Source organism: Lycium barbarum, chromosome 10 (assembly GCF_019175385.1).
Source record: "Lycium barbarum isolate Lr01 chromosome 10, ASM1917538v2, whole genome shotgun sequence".
Classification (NCBI taxonomy): Eukaryota; Viridiplantae; Streptophyta; class Magnoliopsida; order Solanales; family Solanaceae; genus Lycium; species Lycium barbarum.
Genome location: NC_083346.1, coordinates 98,488,662 through 98,511,636, shown reverse-complemented (window position 1 = coordinate 98,511,636; position 22,975 = coordinate 98,488,662). Strand labels below are relative to the sequence as shown.

Here is a 22,975-nt window from a genome sequence, read left to right as displayed (position 1 = left end):
TCTGGATGCTAGAATGGTAACTATTATTATAAGCAAACTCAATAAGTGGTAAATGATCATCCCAGCTACCCTTGAAGTCAATAACACAGGCCCGCAGCATATCTTCTAGCGTCTGAATAGTGCGCTCGGCCTGTCCATCAGACTGCGGGTGGAATGCGGTACTAAGACTTACCTGGGTCCCCAATCCTTCTTGAAATGATCTCCAGAAGTTAGCTGTAAACTGAGCACCTCTGTCGGATATAATAGCTGTGGGAACTCCGTGAAGTCTTACTATCTCCTTAATATATAACCTTGCATAGTCTTCAGCTGAGTAGGTAGTCCTGACTGGAAGAAAATGGGTTGATTTTGTCAGCCTATCAACAATAACCCATATGGAGTCATACTTCCGTGGAGTGCTTGGTAAACCTGTGATGAAATCCATGTTAATTGCTTCCCACTTCCAAGTCGGAATCTCCATCTCCTGTAACAACCCACCTGGATTTTGATGCTCGATCTTAACCTGTTGGCAATTTGGGCACTGAACAACAAACTCTGCTATGTCCCTTTTCATACCATCCCACCAATATAAGCATCTGAGGTCATGATACGTCTTTGTTGATCCCGGATGGACGGAATAACGGGCATAATGTGCTTCTCCCATAACTTGTCGCCGCAGCCCCGCAACCTCAGGTACACATATTCTGCCTTTATGTAGTAGCACCCCATCAAGTGTAATCTCGAATGGAGTCTCCTCCTTTTCAAGGGCTGTGTCTCTATACTGTGCCAGAACAGGATCCTCATATTGGCGTCGCTTTATTTCTTCCATAATAGAGGATTCAGCAACTTCTCGGACAGAAACCCCAGTGTCTCCAGAATTAGCTAAACGGACTCCAAGACTAGCTAGCTGGTAAATCTCACGAACCATTTCTTTTCTCCCGGGCTGCACGTCCGTCAGGCTGCCCATAGACTTACGGCTGAGTGCATCTGCTACTACGTTGGCTTTTCCAGGGTGATATAGAATATCAACATAGTAGTCTTTCAGCAACTCTAGCCACCTCCTCTGCCATAAATTTAGTTCCTTCTGCTTGAAGATATACTGAAGGCTCTTGTGGTCCGTATAAATATCGACATGGACACCATATAGATAATGTCTCCATATTTTTAAGGCATGAATTACTGCTGCTAGCTCCTGATCATGAGTAGGATAATTTCTTTCGTGCTTTTTGAGCTGCCGGGAGGCGTAGGCTATAACCCTGCCATGCTGCATTAATACACAACCTATCCCCACACCGGAAGCATCGTAATAAATGGCATAACCGTCTGGTCCCTCGGGGAGAGTCAGAACTGGAGCTGTAGTCAACTTTTCTTTTAGCAACTGGAAGCTTCGTTCACAAGCATCAGTCCACTGGAACTTAGCTGCCTTCTGAGTCAGCTTCGTTAATGGCGCTGCAATCGAAGCAAACTTCTCCACAAATCTCCTATAATATCCTGCCAATCCCAGAAAACTACGTACCTTAGTAGGGGTCGCCGGTCTCGGCCAAGCCTTTACGGCCTCAATTTTCTGTGTATCCACCCGAAGGCCATCCGCTCCAATGATATGCCCCACAAATGCCACCGAAGTCAACCAGAATTCACATTTAGAGAATTTAGCATACAATTTCTGGTGCCGGAGTACCCCAAGTACCGCCCTCAGGTGATCTGCATGCTCCTCTTCTAATCGTGAATAGACCAGGATATCATCAATAAATACAATTACGAACATATCTAAAAACGGCTTGAATACTCGGTTCATCAGATCCATAAACACTGCTGGGGCGTTGGTCAACCCAAAAGACATTACCCTAAACTCGTAGTGCCCGTATCGGGTCCTGAATGCGGTCTTTGGAATATCTGCCTCTCTTATCCGCACCTGATGGTAGCCTGACCACAGGTCTATCTTCGAGAAACACTTGACACCCTGCAATTGGTCAAATAAATCGTCAATCCTGGGGAGGGGATATTTATTCTTTATAGTCACCTTGTTCAGCTGCCTATAATCAATACACATCCGTAGCGATCCATCTTTCTTCCTCACGAACAGTACCGGCGCTCCCCAGGGTGATGTACTGGGCCTGATGAAGCCCTTCTCTAACAAATCCCTCAGCTGCTCCTTCAATTCTTTCAGTTCTGCAGGTGCCATTCTGTAGGGAGGAATAGATATAGGCTGAGTATCTGGCAGCACATCTATCATGAACTCTATCTCCCGCTCAGGTGGAAGACCTGGAAGCTCGTCTGGAAATACATCCGGAAATTCATTGAATACCGGGACCGACTGAAGAGTGGGTGCCTCTGCTTTCGTGTCATGCACATGAACCAGATGATAAATATACCCCTTCTTAATCATCTTCCTGGCCTTGAGGTATGAAATAAACTTACCCCTCGGCGATGCTGTACTTCCCGTCCACTCTAAAATTGGTTCTTCTGGAAACTGGAAGCGAACTACTTTCTTCTGACAGTCGACGTTGGCATAACAAGAAGCCAACCAATCCATACCCATAATAACATCAAATTCAGTCATATCTAGCTCTACCAGATCCGCTTTGGTGCAATGGCCACATGTATCTACCGAACAGTCTCTATATACTCGCCTTGTTATAATGGAATCTCATACCGGTGTAGCTACCTCGAACGGTTCTATCGGTTCGGGTTCTATTCCAATTCTACTAGCAACCAGGGGGGAAATATATGATAAAGTAGAGCCTGGATCTACCAATGCATATACATCTCGGGAGAAGATCAATAATATACCTGTAACCACATTTGATGACGCCTCCTGATCCTGTCGGCTGGCCAAGGCATATATGCGGTTCGAAGGACCGCTAGAACCGGGAACTCCGCCTCAGCCTACGCGACCTCTTTAAGGTTTCTAACCACTCCGCATACTCTAATTTCCTCTAGGCTTCCCTAACTTCTTATTTGTCTCTTATGTTTACATTTATGGAACCTTTAGTACACTTCCCAGGGGGTCACCCATCCTAAAATTTCCCTCACCCCAGCACGCTTAACTTCGAAATTCTGATGAAATTCGGTACGTTAATGCTGGTATGATTGCACCCATCTCACCACATGACCTTCATCACGTAATCTGGAGCAAGTCGGTGTCTTAACAACTTCCAAAATATTCTCGTAACGCGTCTCCCTCCGAACTAGATAGGGTCTTTTACAATTCTGACTATACAATTATTGCGTTAGCCTTTTAAATCCTCAACGTTCACTTTTCATCCATATGTATGACCACTTTTCGCCCAAGGTTTCCAGATCCCCACTGGTGGCGGAGACACCTTAGTCGCCGTTACTTATAAATACTGGGTCATCGACCTCTTTGGGTTTCAGCTCGCCACTATTAAATAATACTCTACAGAAGTTACACATACATAGAAAGTTCCAAAGGGAACTCATATACCTGTAGCTGACCGGTCTCTAGTCTGATCTGGTGGGCTGGAATGTGAAGTGTGCTCCTCATCATCGTCTACCCGCCATCTGCTCGTCTGACTTTCGTCATCGCTCGTATCTGAATCTGAGGAGTATAGATAACCGGGCAATTCCTGGTTTACTGACGGCCAGGATAGGGGACTGGAGTAGTCCGTGACACTCACCGGGGAGGCCTGTCTAACGTAGTGCTCCGCCACAGGAGCAGCTGGCATGGCCCCGAAAATCTCCTCCTCCGGTGTCCCAGAAGAATACTCGGATGGATTTGTATCGTAACTTTCCTCTGCGGGGTCCTCCTCCCTGGGAGCCAGAAACTCTGGAGGAATCGTCGCCGGATCCTTCGAAGGATCAGTCTCAATAGAATAGCTGAGACTCCTCCTACTCGGTCCTGAAGATACTCTAGGGGCCTTCTTAGCACCTCCACTATCTGAAGCTGACCTTTTCATCTTTCGTCAATCTACAATCACCTGCAGGAAAAAGAATCAGAAGCGATCTTCCTAGACACTGACGCTATCGCTCTCTTTGGGGCATCGCTGTAGACACAGCAATTTGTTAGAGCGGAACTATCCTGATAATACAGCTCTATCGCACGATCTAGAGTAAGAAAGAAAGATAACATCCTAAATGTCCCGTAGCTTCCTGTTTATAGATGTGGTGCACCACACACCGATAAACAAGACTCTACTAGACACGGCCTGTAGACATTCCGAGGATGAACCGCTCTGATACCACTTCTGTCACGACCCAACCAGAGGGCCATGACAGGTACCCAGTATTGGCTACCGAGCACCCCTTATCATACTATCTATCGTTCAACTTGTACTGTCACGACTCAACCAGACGGACATTTATCATACTTGCGTTTAGCATATTAAGGGCTTTTATAAATGCAAGACAAAACGCTGTATAAAACTGTCACGTATGATATTACACACAAGCCAGTCAGGCTGTCGTAGTGTAGGGAAATGCCAAACGTGAACCATACTAACATAACTGGACAATAACCACCCATGACCCACATACATGTCTACAGGCCTCTAAGAGTAACAACAGTGTCACATGGCGGGACAGGGCCCCACCGTACCCTATTTAGACATATATATATATATATATATATTCACAACAGAAGGATCTGTACCAAAAGTATAGGCTCCGGAACAAGGGAGCACTTCAAAATAGCAGTATGGATGTCCTAAGCTGGCGGGTCACCACCACGAGCGTCTGTACCTGCGGGCATGAAACGCAGCCCCCGAAGAAAAGGGGGTCAGTACGGAATATGTACTGAGCATGTAAAGCATGAAATGCAATTAGGTAGATCATAACTGAAATAGAGATTCCAGGAGACAAGTATGATAATCAAGAAATCGTTGTACCTGTGCATTACGAAACAAAATCATGCATACCATTATCATATACCGTACCCGGCCCATTGTGGGACTCGGTGGATAAAATCACGTCATCATGTCAGCATAGTATCATATCATCATGTATATATATACCGTACCCGGCCCTCTAGTGAGGGACTCGGTGAATAAAATCATGTTATGCCCTCCTGGCCGCCATAACACATCACCACCTCATCATATCATCGTATCATCATGTCATCATATATATATATATATATATATATATATATACCGTACCCGGCCCTCTAGTGAGGGACTCGGTGAATAATGCAGTGGCACTATGCACGATAACATACCCAGCCCGGGACTCGGTGAAAGATGTAACAACAGTATGCGCGAGCAGAGTAGTGAGAAACCATATGCATATAAATCAATTTTTAAGACTCGATAGGTAAGTACACTAATCGACACTTGAAGGATCATAAACACGTTTCGAGTCAATCCGAGTTAGCGTAAGAAAGTTATGAACGTTATTCATTACAGAAACCTCTATGAACGTTTCAGAGCAATCCGAGCCCGCCTATGAAAGTTAGGGACATTAATCCTTATAGAACCCTTTTAGGAACAGAAACTCTTTATGCTTTGCTCGTTATTCAATCATACAATAAGCTCGACTATATTAAACATGCTCATGTCAAGAAGTGAACAAGAATCGTAAACAAGCTCGGAATTAAAGAATAGAGTTACCCCGAGGTGCGTATTATATCTTACTTAGCTCTAGGACATGCCAAAAGAAAGAAAGGGTAAGCCTTACATACCTTGCCCGCTTTCTAAGCTAATCCGAACTTAAGTCTCGGCTTTCGCAAGATCTACAACAACGTTAAAAGATATCAAACATTAGCTATAGGTATTTAGGAATCTGGTTCTAAGCTAGCAATCCACCTACAGAAATTTGGGCAGCATTTCCCCTATAACCACAACAACCATCAACAACAATACCAACAACAATACCAACAACCACATTAACAACTTTAACAATTAATTTAAAACGCATTCTAACGTTAGCACCCCTTTCTACATAATTCGACGGCATTTCATTTACATTCCAATTAACCACAACAACCCAACTTACAATCTTCCAAACTCAATAAGAACAACAACAACACATTCCTCGCTTCCAAGTTCATGAATTATACCAACAACTACACATTAACAACATCATTCATACAAATATAAGAGACCATGCTAACGTCACATTAACTTCTACAACAATCCCACAACGATTACAACTTCATTTCAAGCCATCAAACCTTCATTTTCATCATGGAATCCACAACAACAACAACCAAAAATACTAAATAAAATCAATTCATCACATCTTACCAACATAGCCCCTATTCGGCCACAACCAACACACACATATTTCATGAATTTCATCCATTTCTACATACTACAGCACTCACAAATCATCCCTAACACATAGAAAAGGAGATTAAATCTCACCTTTATCCTTTAACTTCTCAACTTGGCTAAGGTTTACAACTTGCACAATGAATGCTTTGCTTGCTCCAACAACTACTCCACGTTAATAAGGGCCTTCCAATTGGTTGGAATACTAGAAGAAAATTATTTTTCTTGATCAATTTCTATGGCATCAATTTTCCTAGCCATGGCCGAATACTACTATGTTTCTTTCTTGAAGTTTCTTGAATTGTGAAGATGAAGAATGAGTCTTACTTTGTCATCACTCATCTATATATATAAATACATAGCCCATAAAAGGTGGACACATGCCCCCCACTCATGGCTCAAGGCAATTGGCCAAGCCATGGGTGGGAGCCCACCCCAAGCCACACGGCCACTTGTGGCTTTTTTTTTTCTTTTCATTTCATGAAATAATTAATTCCTAATTACAACTTTGCCCTTGATATTCCATACCAATAATACATATAAGCAACTTGTGCATTAAGGCAAAACCGGAGAATAGCCTTGTCCTTAACTTATCGCAGTTGGCTTAAAATGTCCCAATGCACAAAATACGGGATATAACACTTAATTAGCGGAAAAAAGAAGTCCAAAAATTTTAGATGGAAATGAAAGGTTTCTTTAGATTAAAATTTGAGATTTTTTTTTTAAATCATTTCTAGTGCACTTAAGTTCACATGATTTTGTTAATAATGTTATAAATTTTTGTACAAGGATATATATCCTTCAAGTTGACATGAAATACATATGCAACACACTTATAAAGTGACTAGGTAGTTCAATGGTTGGTAAATCGTTTTCAAGAAAAGTATGTGTTTGACCCTCCTAAAAAATGCTTGAGGCAGATGATTGCTATTGCTCATTGTTACAGTTCATATTATTTTATCTTCTGTTTCTATTTGCATGTTTTAGTTTGTTGCAAACTGGGCAGCATTTCCTAAATGGAAAAAGATAAAAATTGCCTTTAATGTATTAAATAGCACAAAAATGTCCTCCTTCCACCATTTATATTCATATTGAGCACCACGTTTTTTGACCTGCTCATTTATTAACTCAGTCCGTTTTGACTTGTTCAATTCACCCACAGAAAATTTAAGCTGATATGTAACTGGAATTGACCCATGAGAAATCTTGTCATGGGTACTTAAACAAATTATAAAAAATAAATAAAAAAAATTAAAACTTGATAAGAATTGGATGGGTTGTGTTATGATCCATTTCAGCCCAAAATAACTTTACTGACACATCCATTTAACTCAACTAATTTTGACCACCCAAATTCAGTTCAACCTGCCCACTTGACACCCTTAATTGAAGTAAAAGCATTGAGCTATGCAGATGGCCACAGGAGCACGGAAAAACAAATAGCAGCCACACAATACAATATGTTCAACAACCATTTTTTTTTTTACCCTCCCCTAGGAGCTTTCCCTTTTTGCTCCCCTGGTGACTCGAATCTATAATCTTCGGTTGGAGATGGAGGTGCTTACCATCTGAGCCACCCTCATATTCAACAGCCACTAACTTTATGGCTTGTGCCCTTTTGGTTTTCCTAAATTAACTATATGGCAACTATCTTTCGCTCCTATTCTGCTGTCACATCTTAAGATTATCCCATGCATTTTTCCTACAGTAAGGATTGACCACCATTTGTAATCGCTTTCAGAGCAAAAACGCAATTATACTTCTCCCTTCAGAAGCTACCAAAACAATGATACAAGATTTTCAAATTCATGGATAAATTCAGTATGTAATCCAAGCCAAAATTGGAGCTGCTATGTGTCTGGTAGTAATATATATATATATATGCCATGATTTAAAACTGGCATCTAGTTTCAGTCATAGACTCATAGTAATACATTAGAACCCTTTCTTCAGACTAACTAGCAAATTTGAGTGATATTTGACTTATAACTAGAATTTGGTTGTTTTGTTTATAAGCCAATGCTGCTCAAACCTTTAACTATTACATACGGCCAAAAGGATTTGACTAAAAGCAAGAGAACGAAAAAACTTTAAATGTTTATGGCGCACACACAAAAAAAGGGGGAAAACATTTTTTCAGAACAGGAAAAAATGGACTTAACTGAAGGCAAACCTTGGACTTCCACACAGAATTCTTGTGGATTCAGATTCAAAAGGGATAAATTGATGAATGGGACAACATAAAAATAGTAAAATTGCAGCTATGGTGCAGATTCAGAATTTATCATGTCATAACAGTACCCAAGCAACTCAATGGAATATAAATTGTGCAGATGGTCTTTCAATTTAACCTACACCCGCCTCATTGAAAGGGTATAGAAAATTGGAAGCTTCTTGAGCACCACACAGATGCAACACTGAGATTGAAAATGCCGACGGGAGTAAAACTATAAGGGTGATTTACAAGATGACATTGGAGGTGGATGGTCTTGAACTTTTGACTTCGCTTGCCCCTTGGGTAAAAGTTCAAAGTTTAACTCGTTGACTTTGCCCATGGGAAGAGCTGGGGTCAAAAGTTCAAAATCATCCATTTCCAAGGTCATTGGGTGTAATTTCCAAAAACTGAAACCATGAAAAAGAAACATGCAGATAGCAATCTTTCAATCAATCCCTCAACTATTCATAAACAAACCAAACTACCTGAATCACAATGCTCATACAACTAACATAGAATAAGGATATCTAATTAACAAGCAACCGATAGCAATGAGAGGCGACATAGATAAATGTGAAAAAGTCACAAGAACAGCTCAGATAGCTCCTAGGATATCCTTCACTTCAATTTATTCCACAGTTGGTTTCCACTAGTACAAAACTTCAACTCTTTATATTTCAGATCTATTTTCTTGCACTACCACAGAAGAGGGTTTTAGTGGCCATTAATTGAGTAATTGCCATTAATTTGTCGTCTAAGTTGGCAATTAAATTTCTGCTGGTAATGAGTTAACGACTAGAGGAAATGGTCGGCAGTAAAAATTGAAAGCTGAAAGCAACTTTTATTATTTTCTTCACTGCTCTCTAAGTTTCAAATTAGGGCAAATTACATCAAATTGAAAGCTGAAAGCAACTTACTGTTCTTCAAATTAGGGCAAATTACATCTCGGACTTTCATTGACATCTGAAATAAAAATAGAAATTGTGATGTTTTCGATATGAATGTAGATAACTAAATTTAGCCATTGTAATCTGGATTTTATGTATTTTCTTTCAGAATGGATTGTGAAAAAATTTCACCTTTGGCTGAAATTAAAGAATTATTAGTACTGATAAAGTGTGCAACTCCTATTTTGCATGCAACGTGTTTGATGAAATGACTGAGAGAAAACTCAATAAAAAAAGACCACTGTAACAGAACAGGGACATACCTTTTTCTCAATAAACAAAGACCATCGCAATGGATTGTGAAAAATATTCACCTTGGCTGAAATGAAAGCACTAATGCCAATAAATTGAGCAACCCTTGATTTGCATGCAAGGTGTTCGATGAAATGATTGAGAGAGAAATCAATCGTAATTTCTAGTTTATACTTGTCCCCCCTTTTTCGTCAATGAAGCTATCTTGCTAGTTTATACTTGTTCGGCTCATTTCATTTTTAATTGCTTTCAGATTGTCCCGACGCAGTCACTTCTAAGTGTTGTAAATGGGATTCTTGATGAAAGCGTTGAGCGGAAGAATGGGTAGATACCTTAAATTACATATGTTGAGTCGTCGAATTTCTGTTCTATCTGAATACATTACAAATTATATGGTCTAACATTAGTTGGATATCTAAATATGTCAGCGTGTAGCATTCCTATTGAGAAAAGTGGTGCAAGAAATAGCTACAGATAACTACCAAAACAGATGTTTTTGCATTTGGAGCAGTTCTTGCTGAACTAATAACTAGCAAATGCGCATTCATTCGTGAAAATGGGGATCCAAACAAGATGAAATCATTCGTCTCAATCGTAAGTCATATATTTAGCAGAGATATCTTGAAGAATGAAACACAACCATATGAATGACTATCTGAGAAAATTGACACTATTTTAGAACGTGATGAAATAGGAAAATGCTTATAGGAAAAGAACAAAAAACAAGAAAAAGTGAAATGTATGCATATATTAGAGCATGGATGTCAGGAGATCACTTTCTTGATTGTTGCAACTTAAATTTTTATAAGGCCTATGTTTATCTCATTATAGTTAGTCTTTCATTAACCAGATAAGCTCTTACTATTGATGCTGGTATCGTGGTCTGACCTTTAGTTTTGAATGTCACATGACTTCGGTCTTAAATTTGTGATCAATATTTACAGAAAATGCCCTTGCTCAGCAATCATGTACTTTACGAACTCAGTTGGAGATATCACTTAAAGACAATGCTTCATTATTTCTGAAAATTGGTAAGGCGTCTAATCACAATCTGCAGAAATATAGAAATGATTTGTTGGGATCAATTAATATTTCTAATATAGTTTTCTGCAGCCAGAGAAGACAAGTTGACTGCCTACAATAGGTCAGTGGTGAACAACTTCCAAACTGATTTTGCGAAGCAACTTGATTTTCTTTCCAACTCAGTAGCAACATCAGTGTATCGGCAAAATGAATACATCCAGTGTGTTGAGAAGTTCTGTCACAACTTTCTTGAACCACATTATAAGTTGACAACCATATTCCAGTGGTTGACATTCCTTCTTTTATTTCCTTTATTATAAGCTTTCTAGTTGTTTTGATTGCTTTGCTACTGATAGTGGGATTCACACTGTTAATTTCCTTATTTGTTGCAGGAACAATCAAGAGCAGAAACAGAAAAGCTTTTTACTGAATTGACTACCTTGATCTCCAATCACATGGATCGACAAAAAGAGCTGGTTCGATTCTACTCTCGTGGTGGTTGGTGGTATCTCTTCCTTTGAGTTTCTTATCTATAGTTTTCTTCTCATTTTTACAAAGAAATATCAATTGAGTATCTTTGCTAAGTTCAGGTGGATTTTCACACTGTCAAAAATCTTATTAAGTTTTAATGTTACCTTTTTTTTTTTCTTTTTTTTTTTAAAAAAAAAAAAAAAAACACCTTATAAGTTTTCTACAAACAAGTGATAAGTTCTTATAAGTCTTTTCAAGTGCTCTAAGAATTTAAAGTTTCAGCTGTGCGTTTAAGCATCACATAATTTTTATTTGTAGACATGTTTATGAACTTGATTTCATCAAATTCGTAAATGTTTACGAGCCAACTGGATCAATGCCAATTTGGTCTTGAAGGAATAGATTGTCAACTGAGTTTGTGTAGAGTGTTCAAAACCTTGATAGGTCTGTGAAACTCAACATTAAATGTGATCATTAATGCGACAAGTTATTGGACTACCCTGCTCCTTCTTTTACCATGTAGGAAAACTGTCATTATGTTTTGACACTATATTTCAACCTGTTAAAACTGGAGGTCAATGAGAAACCATTGAAAGCAAGGTTGTGTTGAAGCTTGACCATCTGATGCACATGTTTATATAATCTGACTTTGCCAAAACTCCTTTTCTTAATTTTAACTACTGATGGATCTTTAGAAGGATGTAAGCGCAGATAAAGTGATCGCAAAGGGCCTTCCTGCTTCTCCTGCGGCAGCAGTGGGACATGTTGTGTTCAGCGCTGAAGATGCTGAAGCATGGCATGCTCAAGGGAAGAGTGCTATTTTTGTATTTCCTGACCTTACCCTTTATCTAATTAAGGTGATAGCTATGCTACCACACTGTCGTATCTTTGTTTAAATGAATTATCCTTTATTTATATTGTTCTCGTGGATGGGGGGAGGCTATCAGAATGGGTTTGTTGGGAGGTAACTACAAACTAAGATATTGTTTATTGAAATCTTTTCATCAACCATTTATTGGATGTTGGTTGGAAATCTTGGAAACAACATCCACAACATTCTTTCTTTGTGCAATTAACAGTTTCTCTATTCTTGAATTTGAACTTTTCCGTTATGGCATATAAAGGTGAGAACTGAAACAAGTCCAGAAGATGTTGGAGGCATGCATGCTGCTGCTGGGATCTTAACCGCACGAGGTGGCATGACATTTCATGCAGCCATTGTACCCCATGGTTGGGGTAAATGTTGTGTGTCCGGGTGTGCTAAAATTCGTGTCAATTAGTCGGAAAACGTACTGCTATAACTACTCAAAGTGAAACACACCTGCTGAAATCAAGGAACTTGGAAGAAATCAATCTCATAATTGAAGACAAAGTGATTCATGAAGGAGATTGGCTTTCATTGAACGGATCAACAGGTGACGTAATCTTGGGAAAGCAGCCACTAGCACCTCCAGCTATGAGTGGTGATTTGGAGATCTTCATGTCTTGGGCTGATAAGATCAGGCGCATCAAGGTGCCGCTGGATATACAGTAGTATTATGTTGCATAAGTAACTATGATATTTTTAACTGATCATGAATATGTTGCCAATGAATTAGGTTATGGAAAATGCTGACACAGCAGAAGATGCACTAGCAGCAAGAAATAATGGTGCTGAAGGGAATGGTCTATGCAGGACAGAGCACATGGTACTTTTTTCTTCTTTTACTATGTATACTGTCTTGTTGTAAAATTTTGCAAAATGAAGGGGAATAATAATCAGTACCGTCTCAAGAGAAGTCTCATATCTTTTATTTATGCAACAACAACAACAACAACATACCCAGTGGAATCCCACAATGTGGGGTTTGGGGAGGGTAGAGTGTACGCAGACCTTACCCCCACCTTGAAAGGTACATCTTTTATTTATGAAATTCATTAATTATTCGATGCGAATTGATGTATATCTCTCTTTCAGTTCTTCGCATCAGATGAAAGAATAAAAGCTGTGAGAAGGATGATAATGGTAGCTACTACTGAGCAGAGGAAGGAAGCGCTCGACTCGTTGTTGCCTTACCAGAGATCTGACTTTGAGGGCATTTTTCGTGCAATGGATGGTAACTTTAGTAGCAACTAATATTAACATCTAATATACACCAAGTTGTGCAACTTTTCTTGTTAGTGTTCTTTTTGCGATAGATGTGATTAACCAACTCATGATTCAGGTTTTAGAGTAAAATTCATTTGTTCTTTTATGGTTGATTCATTTCTTCTTTTATGATTGACTGTTTCTGTCTGAATTGCTACGTTGTAGGACAATTCAAGAACAAGAGTTTATTGCCATTAATTATTTATTGCTATAAGTTTTTAAAACTTTTTTTTTAATCTACTTCCTCTATCAGATAAACCTAAAAGGGTCTTGCATCTATTTTTATCACAGGGATGCTACAAAGTCCAGAATACCGTCAACAGTTGCAAGACATGATGTAAGTCTGGTCCAATTGTCTTTCAAGTGCATATTTTGTTCCATGCCGAAATGCATTGGCTTGTATTATTATTTACTTTCTGTTCGATAATCCTATTCTTATCAGTAACCCAACCACCACTGAGTTTTACCATAAGCACTTTCACAAAGGTTGTTTGATAGAAATTAACTAATGTCGTTCTATAACTGGCTTGACTAATGGCACTTGTCTTCACCATACTATAGAGTTTTATTGCTAGTTTTGAACTGAAGAGACAGTTTTTGCACCCTTCTTTCATACAAACAGGACATCTGCCACTCGAGGAAAATAAATGCTTAGGGTGTTGCAAGGCTATAGGGTGAACGATCGTAGAACAAATAAGAGCTGAAACAAAGCAATTTTCACAAATGCAGGAAATGCTGCAGCAAGTTAGAGGGAAGGTGAAAGAACTGCAGGCTTCTCGCCAAGAATATCACATTGAGGGGAGCAGAAGATCATAACTAAACCAACCACTAAGCTGTTTGCCGTAGTTTCTGTAGGGAGAATACAAATAGTGGCTCGATTTCCTTGTTTCTCCGTTGCTGGACACATTCTTTCTGTTTTGATAATGATAATCATACTTGATGATTGCTAGAGGATCAAAAAGTGGTTCTTGTTCGAAGTGAATGAAGTAGTTTTGAGTTTGATAATTCTTCCAGTAATGACCATATTGCTCTTATGAGTTTTATTTTGAATTTAATGCTATAAAAGAATGCTTGGGTATATATGCAGATTAAGGTGAACTCATGACCAATTTTAGCTGCCATAATAATTGCCACAAAACATATCATCTTTACTGGCAATTGTTGCGTGTTTGTTGGCAATAACAAAAGCCGCAAAATATGTTGAATAGAACATTTCTAGGGTAGTTTTACTGGCAATAATAATTGCCACTAAATAAATGCCGTTATAAGTAATTAGTTTTAGCGGCAATTATACGAGTCTTCACCAGCATTTGGTATAAATGCCGCTATAGGCTTAGCGACTTTGGATTCAATGGCATTTAATCAATTGCCGCTAAATGTTAAAGCGGCAACAAATATTGCCGTTAAAAGAAAAATTTATTACCACTAAAAGCCTCTTTTGGTGTAGTGTTGTATTTTTAGATTTACTTGTCAAGTGAAAAATGTAACATATTGTCAATTAAAAAACATGCCACTTGCTAGTGAGGGCAACACTATTTGCCTTGGACCTGCAGGGTGACATTAATTTCAATTACATGTGAAGAGGCAGCCTCGGTCATTTAAGACACATTAAAATATGCTCACGCTCAACATTATGAGGATACAAAGAAGGTTTAGTCGCATATGTTCAACCAAGATGATAAACATTTTTTTAACAGTTAATATCAATACGCAGAAGTGTAATTTGTGGTTTGTGAGGTGTTCGCTTATTTTTAGCAGAATGTTTTGCCAAACTTAGCCTTCACATTACTATTATATATAAGACAGGATCTCAAAGTTTTGTAGTCCTCACATGAAATTTTTGTCCATTTTATCCCTAATTGAAGCTTTAATTGCTTTATAAGTTTTCATCCATTTTAGTAAATTTGAATAAATTTATGGGTTTCTTAAATGCTACAAGGAGTGATGATGTGGATTTGAGTGATAGTGACACCACAAAAGATCTATTTATTCAACCAAATTTAAAATTAATCCAAAAATTATTGTCTTTCTTTTTTGTGGAAATGATTATTAAATTTGTTTCAAAGTATTGTTTTTCCCTATGAAATTTATTATAGACAAGTAAACAAGTTATCGTGACATTCCCTTTCTACCTAAGTACTTGATTATAAAAACTAAAATTATTTTTCATATATAACTAAAAATGTTTGAAACAGTAAGTAAAAAAATACAGTTAAGCCCTCTGAATAATAACAAGAGCGGGTTGCTCAGATGGAAGTACCCACTTCCAACCCGAAGGTCGTGGGTTCGAGTCACCAAGGGACTAAAAGGAGAGGAGCTCCTGGGGGAGGGGTAAAAATTTTTTTTAAAAAAAGTTATCAGAATTATAATAATTAAATAATTCAAAATGAGAGTGATCATTTCACATTTTTGAATATTGAATTTTTACAAAAGATGATATAATCAATGTTTTGTATAATTTAGGACAAGTGGTTAGTTAAACGTATACTGAAACTACATCGTTTAAGAAATTACAATATAGAATTTTTTTTTAAATAAATTAAATTAAGAAAAAATAAAAAAAATACATCATTTATTAACATGCATTTTTTAAGGACAAGGAAAGATTAGAGTAAGAAAGATAAATTACTCCATTACCTTTTCAATTTCTTTCGCCGTTTCAAACCTTTTAATTATTTAATTTTAAATGTTTATTTAAAAAATCTAATATAGTTTGGGCCCGGGTTTAACACAGGCCAAATGCTACTAGTGTTTGTACATATGCAAAGTCTGTCTTTTCCATGGATCAACCTAAATCAGTAGAAAGAAATCACGATCTTTTCAACTGTTTTAACTTGTAGATCTGCTGGCAAAATCATTTAGATGATTTTACAGCAAAAAGCTCGGTGACAGTAGAAGAATCTATCTTGCTTTATCCACAAATATTGTACATCACATGGATAAATGCATGAAGTTGAACTGTTCTCAAACTCTATTAAGACTACACGGGACAATCTATTTTCAAACAAGAAAAATAAATAGAGAAAGTGAAAGTTCAGCTCTCTAAGATGGACATCAGCTCTCTAAGATGGACAATTTTTATGTCATTAATAACAAACAGTTAAGTCCAAAAATCTACTGGCATAACACCAAGAACTGTGTTAACTTTTGTATGTTGACTGCTAAGGTGAGTGAAATGTTATATGATTAGCTCCAGGATCTTGATTGATGATCGCAGAAATTACTAAGAAGTGCCAAAATATATTCTGTTTTGCTCTGGCACAACTAGCATTAAAATTGCATTAGTCAACTAACATTTGCAAGCTTCCTTCATTGGCTCAAGTTACGCCAAACTGATGAAGAATATACGGAAGGGCATTTTGTCTGACTTAGAGACTTTAATTTAGCCGTGTACTTTCGACAGTACCGTTAGTATAAATACTTTCCCTTAGTACCAAATAATTCACGGATAATTGATAAGTATATATGAAATACAAAGGTTACCAATTAAAAAGGAGAGACGAAATAGGATCAGATAGCCTAATGTTAACTATATGGGGCAGTTCATATACTTCTCCAGTTAATTCCTAACCGAAATAGATCACTTCTGTGATGATAAGATAGCCCAGAATTACCAAACGTGTTTATTGAAATTGCTCTTGGAACTTGGGAAGACAGTAAGCCGAGAGCAATTTTGTTGATTGGCAAAGATGGATGGGGCTTCAAACACGATATATTTCATAGTTAAAGAAACCGTATCTATATAGTTTTGATTGTTAAAGAGATCACATTATTGATAATTGCCCAGACAAGCAATTTTCTTTATTTTATCTTTTCCAGTGGCAATTAAGAAAGAGAAGCAGCCATAACGTCTATATAATCAACAAATCAGGGCAAAATTTCTGCACTGCTAACAATATGTCAATGCCACACCATGTAAAAACTGAGATTAGCTCAAAATATGAGTTGCAGATTTAGCAATGCCACATTCAGTGATGCAGATTGGAACCGTCCTAGCTAAATTAGATAAGTAGAATAAATGGTACATAATAAATTCAGGATAAGTAAGTTTTCAAAATCTGCTAGTTCACTGACAAGTAAAAGGGGAAAATATGTTAAAATCCAATTTACAATTATAAGGAAGTATATAGACAGTTCCATGAAAACATAGGTGCAAATTGGGTACTCTGCTGCTGAACCACAAACATAACATCGAAGCAATAGAAAGTAACTAAGCAATCTGAGAGATCTTTGAAAAATGGAAAGTATTCAAAACAAAAATATGGTCAAGCACCAACTCTACCAGCATGACAAGTAGTAGACGAATCAAAGCTCCATTGGGGTCGGTTCATTCATACTGCTTCTGTCACTAACAATCTTGAGTGCTGGTATTGATCTTAACTTTAACCAATCCTCTCCACCTTCTTCACATCGTTCCTCAACAGTCGTACTTCCTCTTACGTCAAGCTTCTTGAGAGTAATAGGCATCCTTTCAGGCAATGACTGAAGTGTTGAGCAGCGTTTGATCTTTAATATGGTGAGAAAACTAAGGATGTGAAGAGAAGGTAAACTTATTAGGCTGGGACAATCTTTGCATATGAGAACATGAAGGGAAGACATATCTCCATCTCTTAAACCCTCCCATTCTTTCAGCTCCAGCATGTTCCTGAATTCAAGTGACTTCAATGACGGAAATCCCACAAAAAATTCAAAGTGAACGCGTTTCAGTGCAGGCATATGTTCAATGCGGAGAGATTCAAGGAACGGGAGATTTCCAAGAACTGGGAGCAACGAGCATTCTTGACAACTCTGCAGGTGAATAGTTCTGAGTTGAGAGCGAGCTGAATCATTTAACCAACGTGGAGGAAAAGCCACACCGCAATAGTTTGTTATCACCAATTTTTTCAGATTTCCATGAAACTGAATGTGACTAAGGACTATTTCAACATCATGCTTATTTCTAGGAGTGGTCCATTCCAACTCAAGTTCCTCGAGCCACGGCTTCATGTCTAACTTGGCCTCTGCTGCCTCAATTTCATCTTTTACATTTTCAAGTCTCAAGAGATGGAGCGATCCCCTAAGAAATGCCATTTTCTTCAGTTCCATGATAGTATAACCTTCACCTTGACCAACAACAAATGCAGACAGGGTTTGAAGAATTTTTAGTTCTCCAAACCCTGGTGGCATGTGTGTCATTCTCCTATTCTTATCAAACTGAAGATGCCGAAGGTTATCCAAATTCCTCAAGTTCCTCGGGAAACCAAGAAGCTCTCTGCAATTAATCAGCTTAAGTGTCTGTAAATAAGGGAGTTTACCTATTGAATTTGGAACAAATTTGATAGGGTTACCAGATAGATTTAGGTAACGGAGGTGCTTTAAACAACCAACTAAATCTGGAAGCTCAGTAATGCCCCCTTGACTCAAATCCAATACTCTTAGCATACTGAATTTCTGAAAGAGGTAAATTGTTCCTTGACCAACATCTGCACCGTTGTTATATGTCAAAAGGAAGGTCCGTAATCTTTTGCACTTAGGAAATTCCTTCAGTTCAACGGACAAAGAATTGCTGCAGCAGAACGACAAATGACGAATGTTTATAAGTGATGGGTAGCAAGATGGTCTTTCATTATCCATCTGCAAACATACGTCTGTAGAAATGAATTGAGTTATTTTGTGAAAGAGATCATGCATTTTGTATATCTTCTTGTCTATTGGATCAGGGTAAAAAAAGGACCTCCACACCAGATCCTTAAAATACTGCTTACCAATGTCTTCCATTCTTCTTTCACCCATAGGTTGAATGAATCCTTCTGCCATCCAAAGTGACACCAAATTTTCATCTTCAAACTTATGATTTGCAGGGAATAAAGCACAATAAGCAAAACATTTTCAATTCTGTAGGAAGATAATGGTAGCTAAGTGCTAAAGCTGGAAATATATCATCTCTCAATTGATTCAAGTCCCATAAATTGCTTTTCAAAATGGCGTCCCACTCTTCAAAAGGAATGCAATTCATTGTACTCCCAAGTATATTTGCCATTAAGGGCAATCCTTTGCACTTTTTTGCTATCTCTAATCCTAATGCATCAACATTCTCTACTGTGCAAATATTTTTATTTAGAAGTGCCCTTTGCTTCATTAATTCCCAACAGTCCTTGTCATGTAAAAATGGTACGAGGTATGGATCTGAACCAACAAGACTTGGTACACCTCTACTTCGAGTAGTAACAATAATCTTACTACCCTTTGAACCAGATCTTAATGGTGCGGACAAGACCTGCCAATCATTGTACTTCTCACTCCAAAAGTCATCTAACACAAGCAAAAACCTTTTACCATTAAGCAATTCTTGAAGTTTTCCTTGAAGTGGGTCTAAATCTGTGAGTTTGCAACTTTTCTTCGTGACTGACTCAATAATTGATCTTGTGACTCTAACTACATCAAATTCCAAAGACACTGAGGCCCATATCTTCAATTCAAAGTATTTTAGTGTCACGACCCAACCCCGTAGGCCGTGACTAGTGCCCGATCTGGGCACCCGAACCCATCTATCAAATATTATGTTAACAGAATCACAGGAATCCAATAATGATTCGAGTAATTCAATAGCTAGAACAGGAATTCAATGGAAGAATTCGAGTGAATAGCTCAATTTGATGGAAAAGATAGAAATGAGAGAGAAAGTAGAGTTCCTGTATTAAGAATCAAAGTAATATCAAGGAATGATTACAATTGTGGAATCTTGAACTACTTATAGCTAATTCTACAAAACAGCTCATAACCAACTCTAACCAACTTTCCCGCCAATGAACTATTAGAAATATTTCTAACTAACTCAACTAATTAATGGACTAACTAATTGCTGATGTGGACAGTAAACCTCTGAACTGTTTCTACAGCTTCTAATATCATGTATCAGTACTCCCTTCCTCAAAAGATCCTTGTCCTCAAGGATCAAAACCAGGAAATGTGGTCTGCAAAACTGTACTGTATTCACAAGTAGCAGCATCAGCTGGGAAATCCACAATTTAACCAAAGCCAAAATGGAGGGATTTTCAGAGGTTATATCATCAATCTTATCTTCATAAACTGCTGCCACAATTTTGTAAATGCTTCCCGAAGTAATTGCTATGTCAATTCTATAACCAAGGATGTCATAGTTTCCAGTAACATCAAAATTCACCATTGGCTTAACTGACTTGATGTTAAACTCATGGTTAGCAATCAATAAACCTCCAATGTTGATATTATTTTGTTTCTCGGTTTCAACTTCAAATGCTTTACACTCATCTAACTCTAGTTCCTCTAGCTTTTCTTCCATCAATTTAAACTTGCTGTTAAACCCATGGTTAGTAATCAAGATACCTTCAATGTAGCAGATTTTAATGCAGACAACACTAAGCTTCCCTTCTGAAGTAGCAGGACTGTTTAGCTCATCAGAGAGAGCTACTAAAGGCCTTTTAATCTCCATAACATGTTGTTCATCATGTTCCATTTCCTTGCTTTCATCTACAACCATTTCTATGTGAATTTTTCCATCAAGTGGTTTAACTTCAAATGCTTCACACTCATCTAACTTCAGTTTCTCCAGCTTTTCTTTGATCACAATAAAGGAATGCTCATCATCCAGAATGCTATTCAATTCAGGCACGCCCATACCATCAATCCACGGTTCTGCAATTAGTTTTGGTATTTCTTCTATTGTTAGGAAGATTGATTTTCTAATCTCTTTACATGAGCCGGTCTTCTTATCACTCTCCAAGTTTAACCATAAATTGTAGGAAGCCGTGATCTTGGAAAGAATTGTATCAGGTCCAACTTTCCATGAGAGCACTTCTTTCCAAGACAATCTTGAATAAACATCACAAATTTGCTGTTAATTGTGTTTTTCACCCCCTGAAACCTAATTCGTTCATATTTATCCAAAATCATAATCTCATATTCCAACATGAAATCATTACAAGAATTCACATCAAAATAACCAGCCAAAATAGGGTACCAAGAAGCCAAAGGTACATGATCAAAATTCATATTATTTCTTGACATTCCATTTCTCTCAGGCAATTGATCGAACATGTAAGGAGCAGCTATTTCTCTTCCAAATTTAGAATATTCATCAAGAACAAGAAGATTAAAATCTACCTCATGATCTTCTAGAAATCGAGAAGGAGAGAACTGGGAATGCATAAGGAGTTTGACTGTTCCAACTTCTATATTCTTCTTGTTTCTTGTTTTTACTAACTTGTCTTCATCAGAATGAACTTCTTCACTGTTTAAAGAAGTTGTAAGAACTTTGTTACCATTTTCTATAGAAAAAAGATCGAAAACCAAGCCTCCAAATTCCCCTATATTACTGTCATCTTCCGCCGAAAGTGCATCAAGAGACCTATCTGCAAAAGCATCTATATCACCTTCATTTTCCCTAAAAAGTGTGGCTAGACACATGTCTTCAAGAAGTTCAGATTCTGTATCCAGAGAAGATATTTCAGTATATTCATCAAATTGTGGCTGAGATTGTTCCTCTGGTTGCTGCTTCAGAATCCATGTATCCAACAATTTCAGTGCACTTTCCAAGCCTTCTTCAATATCTTGGAGCTTAACTTCAATGTTTACGAAATGATTTTCAAGTGTTGACATTCTTCTACAGTCCAAGAACTGCAAGGCTCTGATACCAATGTTAACAGAATCACAGGAATCCAATAATGATTCGAGTAATTCAATAGCTAGAACAGGAATTCAATGGAAGAATTCGAGTGAATAGCTCAATTTGATGGAAAAGATAGAAATGAGAGAGAAAGTAGAGTTCCTGTATTAAGAATCAAAGTAATATCAAGGAATGATTACAATTGTGGAATCTTGAACTACTTATAGCTAATTCTACAAAACAGCTCATAACCAACTCTAACCAACTTTCCCGCCAATGAACTATTAGAAATATTTCTAACTAACTCAACTAATTAATGGACTAACTAATTGCTGATGTGGACAGTAAACCTCTGAACTGTTTCTACAGCTTCTAATATCATGTATCATATTATCTCAAATTCTATCAACTCATTCTAGTATATGGCGGAAGCCGACAAGACTTTATTTCAAATTTAGGTAATTTCCAGAAAATTTCGGCAGAGTTTCCTTTGTTTTACGGACTATCCAATATACCCTGCACGCAGAAAATACCAACAAAAGCCACACAGGGCTAACCAAGCAATATATAAACATATGCGGACCGGCCGCCTCGGCGTATAGGATCGCCCAAACAACATATGCGGACCGGCCACCTCGGCGTATGGGATCGCCCAAACGACATGTACATACATCTATACAGAAAGACCCTAACCCACAAATATGTCCACAGACCTCTAAACAGACCGACAGAATCATATAACGGGATAGGGCCCCGCCGTACCCATGAACGAATATATACAAATGCACTAATAAATATATATACCAAAAGTATAAGCTCCGGAAAGAGAGGAGCACTCCGAATAGCAGAAAGGGTGTCCTAAACAGGTGGATCACCAGGCTGTTCGTCTGTACCTGCGGGCATGAAACGCAGCCCCCGGAGAAGGGGGTCAGTACGAAATATGTACTGAGTATGCAAAGCAGAAGGTACAGAAATAAATCTGAATAATAATCGAATCAGATATACAGAAAATAATACATATCAAAATGTTTATTTCCAAAGTATAAATTATGCATAGGGCACTGGAAAATGTGGTCGCCCGCCTGTCGATGGCGCCACAACACAGCATAACAC

General features: G+C 38.0%; 2 protein-coding genes across 14 annotated transcripts; one reads left to right on the top strand and one right to left on the bottom strand.

Annotated features, from left to right (window-relative positions):
* The first annotated feature begins 8,850 nt into the window (after positions 1-8,850).
* On the top strand, positions 8,851-14,307 carry LOC132615630 (pyruvate, phosphate dikinase, chloroplastic-like). Of its 13 annotated transcripts, none has more exons than XM_060330244.1 (10): positions 8,851-9,056; positions 9,871-9,941; positions 10,046-10,211; positions 10,562-10,648; positions 10,721-10,926; positions 11,033-12,624; positions 12,710-12,799; positions 13,069-13,207; positions 13,531-13,576; positions 13,969-14,307. In XM_060330244.1, the coding sequence occupies exons 6-10, from the start codon at positions 12,568-12,570 to the stop codon at positions 13,997-13,999; spliced, it is 363 nt and encodes a 120-aa protein (XP_060186227.1). In that variant the 5' UTR covers positions 8,851-9,056; positions 9,871-9,941; positions 10,046-10,211; positions 10,562-10,648; positions 10,721-10,926; positions 11,033-12,567; the 3' UTR covers positions 14,000-14,307. The 13 variants fall into 13 exon arrangements, with proteins under 13 accessions (XP_060186227.1, XP_060186226.1, XP_060186225.1 ...); XM_060330243.1 differs by having other exon boundaries at positions 8,851-9,070; XM_060330242.1 differs by having other exon boundaries at positions 8,851-9,198.
* A 3,237-nt stretch (positions 14,308-17,544) lies between these two features.
* On the bottom strand, positions 17,545-19,035 carry LOC132613170 (putative disease resistance protein At3g14460). The gene has a single exon (XM_060327219.1). The coding sequence runs from the start codon at positions 19,033-19,035 to the stop codon at positions 17,545-17,547; it is 1,491 nt and encodes a 496-aa protein (XP_060183202.1).
* Between the last annotated feature and the right edge of the window lie 3,940 nt (positions 19,036-22,975).

Bases quoted from the DNA above. Each gene is read 5' to 3' on its own strand.
- LOC132615630 (XM_060330244.1), top strand. From the start codon at position 12,568: ATGAGTGGTGATTTGGAGATCTTCATGTCTTGGGCTGATAAGATCAGG. The intron at 12,625-12,709 runs GTGCCGCTGGAT...CCAATGAATTAG, and splicing joins ATAAGATCAGGCGCATCAAG to GTTATGGAAAATGCTGACAC. The intron at 13,577-13,968 runs GTAAGTCTGGTC...TCACAAATGCAG, and splicing joins CAACAGTTGCAAGACATGAT to GAAATGCTGCAGCAAGTTAG.
- LOC132613170 (XM_060327219.1), bottom strand. From the start codon at position 19,035: ATGGCAGAAGGATTCATTCAACCTATGGGTGAAAGAAGAATGGAAGAC.